At 46.3% G+C, this 11,539-nt stretch overlaps 1 protein-coding gene across 1 annotated transcript; it reads left to right on the top strand.

The window, feature by feature from the left end:
• The first annotated feature begins 8,229 nt into the window (after positions 1–8,229).
• LOC139823550 (uncharacterized) lies at positions 8,230–11,022 on the top strand. The gene is given in 5 exon segments (XM_071796092.1): positions 8,230–8,787; positions 8,789–8,872; positions 8,921–9,772; positions 9,814–10,371; positions 10,654–11,022. Coding segments are annotated over 5 exon segments (2,421 nt in total).
• The last annotated feature ends 517 nt before the right edge of the window (positions 11,023–11,539 follow it).

Here is an 11,539-nt window from a genome sequence, read left to right as displayed (position 1 = left end):
AAGCAGAGCAGATTGGGACGAGCGCGGTCGAGATGGCGCGACGGGCACGCGAGATAGCGGGGCCACGAGAATGACCCCCGCGAACAGGGGTATATCGATGATAGCCGGGAGCCGAACCCCGGAACAGGTCTCAGGAGTGATCCGGAGGCTAATCACCCGATACGCGAAGCGCCGGCAACGACCAACGCGGAAATAGCGGGGTCACGCGAATGACCCCCGCGCAGAGGGGCACGGCGGTTATAGCCGGGGTCCGAGCTGCGTGAAGCGTTGTAGGAGCGACCCGGGGAGCGATCGAACTAACTCCCACTCGATAGCGCCAGCGGGCACAAAGATCGCGGCGTCACGGGGGCGAACCCCGCGCTGAGGGGTACGGAGGTCGCAGCCAATAGCCGAAACAGGGAGATCATCTCACGGGGGTCTCGAACAACGACCCACCGAACCGCGATGCGAAATCACCGACGGGCGCGGAGAACGCGGGGTCACGGGAATGACCCCCGTACCGGGGGGCACGGAGGTCTTAGCCGAAGGCTGAGCCGTAGAAGTCGTCTCAGGGGACGCACCAACAACGATCCGTCGAACCGCGACGCGATATCGCCGACGGGTGCGGAGATCGCGGGGTCGCGGGAATGACCCCCGTGCCGGGGGGCACGGAGGTCTTAGCCGAAGGCGGAGCCGTGGAAGTCGTATCGGGGGACGCACCAACAACGACCCATGGCACCGCGACGCGATACAACCCACGGGCGCGAAAATCGCGGGGTCATAACAATGACCCCGCGCCGGAGGGCACGGAGGTCACAGCGGGCAACCGACTCGCCCTACACTCCTAAAGGGCGACCCGAAGAACGATCGAACGACTCGCGACCCGATGCCGATGACGGAAGCGTGGTTAGCGGGGGCAAATAATGTTCCCCGGATATCGGGAACCGAGGAAACCCGGGGAAAATTGACGGGTGGAGAATCTCCAGAGGAGGCGCCGAAATCAATCCGGAGGGTCAGCGAGACCGCCCGATCGTGAAATACACGAACCCGGAAACCGGGGGAGCGGGGTCCAGCGGGACCCATGCCGAAGCGTGCGAGTAGAGATAAAGCGTAAATTGAGAACCGCAGGCGCGTTTAGTCATGAGAACCGCAGCCGTCACCGACGACGAAAACAGGCAAAAACTGCCTGAAGAAAAGTGAAAGCGGGTAACACCTGGCACGGAAAAGTACCGGAATGTGAATAACAACCCGGTGGTAGGGATAGCGATACCGAGGCGGGATAGCCGAGAGCGCTCGGCAACTCGGGGCAGTCGCTCGGATACCGCGATAGGCATAACACGTTCGTAAGATTCGCTCATAGTTCGGACTTAGCGCGTAGTTTAACATCGTAGTGTATTACCTGGAAGCACGCCCGCGTATATGCGCGTTAAACATCGCTCGTATTACAATTGCGAGAGGCACTGGTATGCCATATGTAACGACGTTCGACGAAATGTGTCAACGTGGAATTGTGAAACACAACGACGATCTGAAATAAATCAATCGTTTGTTAACATATGCAGTGTCAAGTTAATTTCTAATTACTTACCTGCCACTTACCTTGTCCTACGGCATCGATCCAGCGAAGTCCAGCGGCGTTCCAGTATGCGATACTGCGAGGATCTGGGACAGTCAGCGGCCGTTGAGATCCATCCGGGGCGAGAGGATTAGCTAGAGCGACGTTCCAGTATGCGATTCTGCGAGGATCTGGGATAGTCCGCGATAGTCGAAATACACTCGGGTGAAATACCTGAAACGGAATTAGACCGATTAATTGAGCGTATCCATTATCTACTTACCTGGTGCCACGGGGGTGGTCCCACGTTGTCCATCGATGATCCAGCAGTGGGGAGGCAGCGTCGGGGCGTCGAGACATCCTGCGTCGAGAACCTGGAAATAAGAGAGAATTAATGTGATATCGTTGCAATATCGCGTCGAAATTTCGTTACTCACCTTCTCGGTACACATGGGTCAAACCGAGTGGCGACCGTTAGACAGACAAATCTGGCTGAAATCTCACAGTTTCGCGTGATCCACGTACCCGAAGAGTGACGTCCGGTCACAACCTCTCCTTCGTCGTTTCGATACACGCCTTCGCGGCCGCGTACGTCATCTTGGAATGTCCTAGTTTTTTAAAGTTAGCTATGATATTCGTTATGGAAATTATCAAGGAGCGCTGCTTGAAAATTATCTCCTCAAATGTGTGACGTCCTGGGTGATGCGAGGTGACTCGATCCGGCAGAACGTCTCCGTTGATGGGTTCTTCTTCTGCGGTTAAGGAGGTAAAACCCCAGGATAATTAACTGTGCTCGGCGATGTGGATTGTGGCTCCTCGGATCCGTTGAAGGTAAGTATTCAATAATTTTTATCTTTCTTTGTGATATAAAAGTATGGTATTTATTGTAGAACTTCACGATACAAGTGTCTTGGCTCTTATATGGGAGGATGGAACAAGTATAAGATATGAGTTTTCCTGGTTCGTTCCACACTCTTCGAAGAGATTGGTGAAAGATTGCGCTTTTATACAATTTTGGAAACGATAGTGGGAGGTGACCACACCTCGTTACGGTGAGTCATAGGGCGGTGACTCGAATTCCTTACCTTATATGGTCATGCGTTTCGCTCTGACTCGACATGCCCATATATGGCCTATGCGAGGACGAGATTCCACTCGAATGAGTCACATAGGTGACTCTTCTGAATTCTACTTCTATTCTCTATTCTAACAACGATTTGTAACGAGAGCGATACCTTCTTTCATCATAAAATCTCTATGACTTTTATCGTAGAAGGATATAAGAAATATTTAATAATTCGATTTTGAAATATCCAAATATATGTTAAATATCATTTAATTTCCTTTAGACATACTTTACATATGGTAAAATAATTCAGTAATACAATTAAAATCATTATTAGCATGTCTAAAGCATGAAAGCATTGCTCTCCTTGTCTAATGGCTACTACGGTAGGGTTATGAGGGGTGATGTGCAACACGTTCACGCATTGCTCGAAAAACATATCCAAAAATCAAATTCTAGAATATATCATGGCTGTATAATGTAGAGGAAGAAAAATACTACAATTCTGCGTGATTAGATTTTCAAAATTTTAAATTTTTCCTAAAAATTTTTCGAGTTTTTAAAAAAACGTCTGTTTTAGCATTTTTAATTTTTTTTTGGATGATGTGCAACACAGGTAAAATTAAGGTAAAAAATGCATGAATATCGACATCAATCGACTTAAATGTTAAATTTGGGCTTCTTAAATACAAATTAATCGAATAATGAAAGGAAAAATGCAAAAAACTTTATTTTTCATCATCTGAATCGCAGTTGTCACAAGTAAAATAGTTGCGACCTTGCATGTCGACACATTTCAAATGATAAGGAATGTCGCAAGTGTTACAGTAAATTGAATTGTTGCGATTCTTTTTTTTTTCTCCATATACACATGTTTAATCGTAAAATAGCGATAAACTAGCGAAAAATGAGTGTTGCACATCACTCCAAACACGCTATTTTGCGCGGACTGGCGCACAGTGAGGCGAATCTATCAAAAATCGGATATTGGACAAAAAAATGAAAAACGTATAATTCAAATTTTGACGAGTTTTATGTTAATATATATCCTAAACTATGAATAAATGTGGTTATAATTGATTTTATCCTTTGTTATTTCCTCAAAATGATCTAATAAAGTATGACATTTTCGTGAATACTGAAATTCTAGTAATTCGATAGGTTACTTTCTAAAGTCTCCGCCGAAAGTATAACTGTGAATATGAGTTAAATGCCTATCAGAACTTATTTATTAGGGTTCAAAAAACATATTTATTTTAGTTTTATGTCATTTGAGTACTATTATATATTAATAAATATACACGACATATTCGACTATTAAAAATTTCTTACTTCAATTTTCAAACAAGAAGAAAGTTTGTGGATTAGAATGGATTAAGGTTTGCTCTGCGTTATTTGATAGGGCAAAGTGTTTAGTTTTTGGCCATATATGATCATTCATCCCCCTTCGTCCCCCTTTTTGAGATAATTGACCTCAAAGTTCACTCGACATAGTCGAACGTCGTCCATGAATAGCTCAAATTTGATCATGTCGAGTGAATATGGATGTCTATTTTCTCATAAAAAAAAGACGAAGGGGGATATATAATTTGTTTAAATATTGTTATTTTATAACGATTAATTACATCCATATTTTATAACAATTAATTACATTAATTAATATAATAGCAATATGATAAATATTATTGGATAAATGTATTTGGAGTACTGCGCATTCTGTAAATCCATGGACCAATAAGATTGCTTTACGTTAAATTATTCGTTCTCCTCGAGGGGGGGAGGAGGGGAGGGAGGGAGGGAGGGGAAAGGAGGGGAGAAGAGGGGGAGAAAATAAAAACAGCGGAGATAAGAACTTTTCGTCAGTCTTTCTCGATCAGTAGTCGATTAAAGACTTTTTGATTTTAAAAGTTTTGATTTTTGTCGTTGCTTTATACAATTCACTTTGCGTCCTTTTCAGGGTACAGTGAAAAATATATAGAATATATAAAATATATAAAAGATTACACTTTAACACGCTCGCAAAATGGAAAATTTCCGAACAAATCGTCAACTTTTTAATTGTATGCGTGCAAATATTCTTGATTTATCAAATTATGAGGCTTTAATAAGCCACATAATATCATGTATTGATACTGAATTACCTAAAATTGCGTTGGAACCATTGAAACAAAAAATCATAAATTTCACAAAGAATTTGAAGTCAAAATGGATAGCTAGCCGTTACGATTACAATTACGATTACATTGCTGGATTCGCTGTTTTGAATGCTTATTACATATTTCGTATAAAATTAATATCAAATGTTAGTCAGCGAGAAATGAGAGTCATAAACGAGAAGTCGAGCAAAGAAAAAGAGAGATACAGACTGTCTTCAGAACAAAAGCAGGTCTCTTGATAGACTTCGTGCAACAAGGAAAAGGTACATCCAATGATGGCAACACGGCCAGAAAATTTTTTGCTAATCCAGAATTATTATCTGCCATTACAGGTTTAGACAAAAACTTAATAACTCGATTTGAAGTTTTGTTGCAAGTAATCGCTAGCGGGAAAAGGATTAACGTGTCGGAATTCGAATCTTATGCTTTTAGAACTGCCGAATTATTTGTATCATTATACCCATGGTACTACATGCCAGTCTCAGTCCACAAATTATTGATTCATGGCAGTGATATTATAAAAAATGCTATCATACCAATAGGACAATTATCTGAAGATGCTCAGGAAGCAAACCATAAATATTTTAGAAAATATAGAGAAAATCATTCGCAAAAAATGTCTCGAATACAAAATAATGAAGATATTTTTAATAATTTGATAATTGCTTCAGATCCAATAATATCTAATTCGCGAAAAATTATGGGACATAAAAAGAAAGAATTAACTGAAGATGCAAAATGTTTATTATATTTCAGCGATAACGATGTAGATGATGATTAAGTTCAAGAAATAGATGTGAGAAGCAAGAAAAACAGTTCCTTTTCTATTATAAAACTCACAAAAATTAAACATCCTGAGGTTTAAGACTATCATTGAAAATCAAATTAACTTTATTTTTTAACCGACTTCAAAAAATGGAGGTTCTATATTCGGCGTGTATGTATGTATGTATGACTACGATTTTCTTTAAAACTACTGAACGGATTTAAATGCGGTTTTCACTGTGCTATAGAGCAATTCTCCAGAAAAGTTTTAGTGCATAAAATATCGCGCTAAAACATCAGGGTACGGAGCAGTAAGGAAATATCCAATAATAATTATTTATATTAATTTAATGAAGCACTAAAAAAGTATAAAATAAAAAATTTTTTTAAAAATAAAACCGATTAAAAAAAAACTAAAAAATATTTAAAAAATAAAAAAATTATCTATGCGCTTTATGAAAAATTGTTAATTAAATAATTTTGATTTTATACACTAAATGTATAATAATCGTACATTATTTATGTCAAGTTTCAAGTCATTTCATTGAAAAATGTAGAAGTTATAAGCAAATGACCGAAAAATGAGGCGTTCGCCCCACTGTGTGGCGTGACACCAACACAACGTAAGAAAATCACAAAATCGCTGTGGATTATCAAAAGTACTTAAAAAACTAACAATATAAAAACATTTACCTATAAGATGACCTAAAACCAATTCACGAAATCACTATAAATGTGAAAAGCGAAAATTACATTGAGCTCGAGAAATTTAACTTGCTTTTCGTACAGCAAAACAGGGTGCATGCCATCTTGCGAGTTATTTATCCAAAACAAGGTACTATTGACACAAATAGATGGCAGTATGCGGTTCTGTCAAATGTCGACATGCAGACCAGGAATCGGAAACGTTGCACATCACCCCATGTTGCACATCACCCTACATAACCCTATATCTGTCTTTCTTTCTTTCTCCTATGGATTATACAATACTCGCATCTCGCTTGGATTCGCGTTTCTACGCATAATACAATTCTATCTTTCTCAGGTTCGTGAGTGACGCTTCGGCGCTTGGTAATTATATTAATATTAGTAAGTATATATATGTAGGTCCGAAAGTATGTTCCGGGACTTTTATTTTTTTACATCGGTATATTCCAGGACATTTGGCAGTTTCCAGGACTGTCCTGGAAAAAATTCATGTCCTACGGCACGTTTCGGGACAATTTTTTGAATCTGATTACATATATATGCGTTATATTCCAGGACTGTACATTTCAAAAAACGTAAACAGTCCCGGAACATACCTCTAGACCTACATATATATATATATATATGTATATATATATGTTGTTTTATAATAATGTTAATAAAGAGTGCTGTTAGGAGTAATAACAATGATTCTAATTGTTCGGATCCATGGTCCGAACGGCACGCCTGCGAGCGCGGCAACCCGTTGTGCGCTACCTCGCCCGCCAAGCACAACAACATCCCGCGCCGCGAGCGCGGGTAATACATGTCGCCGCGGGGCGGCTGTCTTTCGCGAGTTCAAAATATCAACATAAAGGAATATAAGGGCAAGCCGGCCCACAAGGAAATATTCTCTCTCGCTTTGAGTACTTCCCCGGACATTACACAAGCCGGGTGTCGAGGAAAAAGCGATCGAGACCAAATTCGTAACCCAGTTCCATCCTGGAGCATAGAAGACATCGTGACGGCTCTTCAGAACGAAGAAGGAAAGTTGACCTCCGTCAACTTCTACACCCGGTAGATTCCGCCTTTCCCACTCGTCGAGCTTGCCGAGTGCGCTCCGTAGTGGTCCAGCCTAAGGGCGCATCTACAAGACGCTTCAGGGAAGGACGACCACGCCAACGAACAAGGAGGCGAGCCAGGAGGCCCTCCATCACTAGGAGACCACAGGTGGCAAGGCAACCTGCGCCTCCACTTGAGCCGAAGTGGCAGCTCACTCCACTGAACCTCCCCGAGTCACACCGGAGACTCACCCGTCCACCAGGGCTGAGCCTAGCTCCGGGTGACCCTCGGGCCCTGAGACCGTTGCCACAAGGAGCGTGGAAAACGGTCGGCACGCAGACCGAGACGAAGAAGAAGAAGAACAGGAAGGACCAGACCACCATCACGCCGGCCCTGCCCTCCCCAGGTATCCCGGAGTTACCCCTCGATCGGGCCCCGACAACTCCGGGAAAAGTGACCGATCCTAATAATAATCAGAAGGTCTTCTACGACGAAGATCTTCCTGGTCGGCCGCTTAACGCTAGACAAGCAGCCAAATTGAAATTCTAGTTCTAAGCATTTTTTGAGAAGTCCTGCGCCTGTGTGCACAGGCATAATTGCGAACTAAAGTTAACTCCAAAGTGTACCTGAAGATGCAATAAAGCTCTATACATAATTCGATACACAGGATTCATGACTGATTGAGCCTTTAATTTCCTTCCTCAAATTCCCTGCCGTTCCGAAACATGGTCCTTCGAGCCGGATAGGCTATCCAGACAATACTGCATCCACTGTTCATATCCGCACGTTAATCGGAAGGCACGGAAAGGGAAGCTCCACTAACAGTGCAGCAGCATGAATCCTGAGACAGGAAGAGCTGTGCAAAGCCAGCACGAGGTACACGGTCGAATGGCAAGAGCTTTTGATAATCTGAGGAAACTGGGGGCCGGCAAGTTACTGCCGGAACCGCAACAGCACGCATGGCCGCCCTTGACGCAAACTGGGAGAAACTCAAAGAAAGTCACGATGACATGATGATCGCTCATTGGAGGGCTCTCAGCGAGCACGACTACATACAGGAAGATTTCTACGCAATAGCTGAGGAAACCTACCTCACTCAGAAATCAGAGTTTCTTGACCTGCTGGCCAGGTTTGACCGCCAATCCACCGACCGACCGGAGAACGCCAAACCAGCTGAGGGCGCAATGCGCAAGACATTGCCACGCATCCTGTTACCACAATTCTCCGGTGCATACGAGGACTGGCCCGCGTTCAGAGATCTGTTTCACTCAATGGTGGACAGAGATGCCTCATTGGAGGATGTCGAGAGGCTTCATTATCTGAAGACAAGCTTGACGGGCGAGGCTAGTACCCTCATACGCAATCTACCAACCACGGCCGAGAGCTACCCTCGGGCCTGGACCATGCTCGCTGAACACTACGCTAACACGCGCCTGTTGGTGCGTGCCTGCTTCACTTCGTTCTCGTCGCTGCCGAAGATGAAGAACGAAGCAGTAGGTGACCTACGAAAAATCTTCCTTAATTAACACCTTCCGAATAATTAACACCATGGGCTTTCTCGAAAGCATTAAACGACCAATCACAGACTGCAGTGATTTGTTCGTGCACCTTATCGTGGAGTTGCTCGACCCCTGTTTTCGAAGGGAATAGGAAACCGCTGTCAGCGAAACTGCTGCCCCGCCATTACTCGACACTCTGAAGAGCTTTTTGGAGTGTCGAGTACGCACTTTGGAGGCACTTCACCCAATTCCCGCCACCAAGACAGATGCACAGAGCACCAAGCCAAGCTCTGCGCGGTCTCACGCGGCGGTCCAGAAGTCCAAGGGTGCCGACAAATGCTTGCTCTGCCAAAAGGAGCATTACATCTTTTACTGCGAGGACTTTCGCCGCAAATCTCCGCTCCAGAAAAGGGAATTTGCGGAACAAAGCAAGTTGTGCCTCAACTGCTACGGGAGGCACACACTTGACAACTGCACTTCGAAAAGAAACTGTGCTGCTTGCCAAGGCCGGCACCACAGCACGATGCACGACGCGTGCTCAGCAACCGCTGCCAACGTCGTTGCAGCCTCCACCTCGCTTTACGTCCGTCAAGCCGACGGACATGTCGGCAAGGTATTGTTGGCCACCGCCAAGGTTGACATAAGAGGTGCGCACGACGACCTTGTTGCTGCACGCGCCCTCATCGATCCGGGCTCAGAGGTGTCCCTCGTGACAGAAGCCCTCGCCCAGCGTTTAAGACTTCCCCGTTTTTCCGCCGCTACCATTATCCTTGGCGTCTGCGGAAAGCGAACAGGGAGAGCTCGAGGACGCGTCAAACTGACCATAGAATCTCGAGTGACGGACGCCACCATCAATGTGTCTGTACTGGTCATCCCGAAAATAACTGCTCACGCCAACCATGACGGGGCAGCCTTCCCGAGGTGGCCCCACCTGGAGAGGCTCCCCCTAGCTGATCCAGATTTGCAAACCGCAGGAGCGGTTGAACTTCTGCTAAGCGCGGACGTATACGTCTCTATTGTCGAGGACGGGCTGCAAAGGGGCAGCCGGGCACTCCAATGGCGCAGAACACGAAGCTAGGCTGGCTCGTTTCTGGCTTAGCCAACTATGCCAAGGAGGGCGCCGCCGTCACATCTTGTCAATGCTCCATTGACGACGAACTCCCGGCGCTCGTTCGAAAATTCTGGGAACAAGAGAAACCCGAGCACCCCCCGCTGCCACTTACTGAAGAAGAACAGCGATGCGAGGATCTGTTCACCCGCACCCACGTTCGCTTGCCGAGCGGTCGGTACATGGTTCGGCTTCCATTCAGGACGACGCCGCCACCCGACCTCTCAAGAACCAGAGACATCGCTCTGCGTGTCTTGCATAGTGTCGAGTATCGGGGCAAGAAGATCCCTGGTCTGCATGAAAAGTATTCAAAATTCATGACAGAATACGAAGAACTCGAGCATATGACTCGAGTGCATGAGAAGGATGACGATAAAGCAAGGCCCAAATGCTACCTCCCGCATCACGGAGTGTTGAAAGGGACAGGCGAAGAAGCAAAGATCAGAGTTGTGTTCAATGAATCGACTACTCCGCGTCACTGCTTGGTGTCGAAGGTGGGTTCGAGTGCTTCACACTCGCCCCACCAAGCAAGGTGCCACAACCTCCTTGACGGCGCAGAAACTGGAGGAGGCACATTGGGCCTGGGTTCAAATCACGCAGGCCATCTGGCATGCAGAGGAGTTGAGGATTTTCTCCCGGCAAGAACAAATACCCCGGCGGAGTCAGCTCCAACGCTTCAATCCATTCCTGGACGAGAACGGCACCTTGAGGGTAGGCGGGCGACTCAAGCACGCCGTTTTGAGCCGTGATGAACGGCACCCCGCGATTCTGCCAAGAGACTCGAGGCTCACAACTCTCATCATCGAGGCTGCGCACAGACGAATGTTGCAACTCACACTGGCAACAATTCGCCAGAGGTACTGGATCCCACGAGGACGAGCACTCGTGCGACAATCCATTCACCAATGTGTTCCATGTGTGCGATGGCGGGCGGTGCCCCCGTTACCACTAATGGGAAGCCTTCCATCACCAAGGGTCACGATGTCGAGGGCTTTCGCACACACCGGCGTGGATTACGCCGGCCCAATAATGCTGCGCACAACAAGGGGTCGAGGCCACAAGGCCTACAAGGGCTTCATTGTCCTTTTCGTGTGCTTGTGCACGAGAGCGGTGCACCTAGAAGCGGTCTCAGACCTCACCACTGAGGCCTTCCTTGCGGCGCTAAGGCGCTTCACAGCGAGAAGAGAACTCTGTGCCGCAATCTACAGTGACAGCGGCACAAATTTCGTAGGGACGGATAAGGAGCTACGGTCCTTCCTGCGAGCAACCACCCACGAAAACTTGCGGTGGGAGGACCACCTCACAAGCGAAGGCATTGAATAGAAATTCAACCCTCCTGCGGCGCTCCACATGGGCGGACTGTGGGAGGCCGCAGTGAAGTCCGTCAAGCATCACATGCGCCGAGTCATCGGCGACACAACACTAACGTTTGAGGAGCTGGCAACGCTCCTCGCGCAGATTGAAGGTGTCTCAATTCGCGACCACTCCAAGCGATGAGCGACGACCCTGAGGACCTTACGGCTTTAACGTTCGGTCATTTTTTGATCGGAGCGGCACTCAGGGCTGTCTCTGAGCCCACGCTCACTTTAACCAGCAACCTCAACCGATGGCGGCACCTGCAACAGATGCGTGACCACTTCTGGGGGAGATGGTCCGCGGAAT

Source organism: Temnothorax longispinosus, unplaced genomic scaffold (genome assembly GCF_030848805.1).
Source record: "Temnothorax longispinosus isolate EJ_2023e unplaced genomic scaffold, Tlon_JGU_v1 HiC_scaffold_13, whole genome shotgun sequence".
Lineage (NCBI taxonomy): Eukaryota > Metazoa > Arthropoda > Insecta > Hymenoptera > Formicidae > Temnothorax > Temnothorax longispinosus.
The sequence above is the reverse complement of the archived record's forward strand: the minus strand, read 5'-3'. Positions and strand labels throughout refer to the sequence as shown.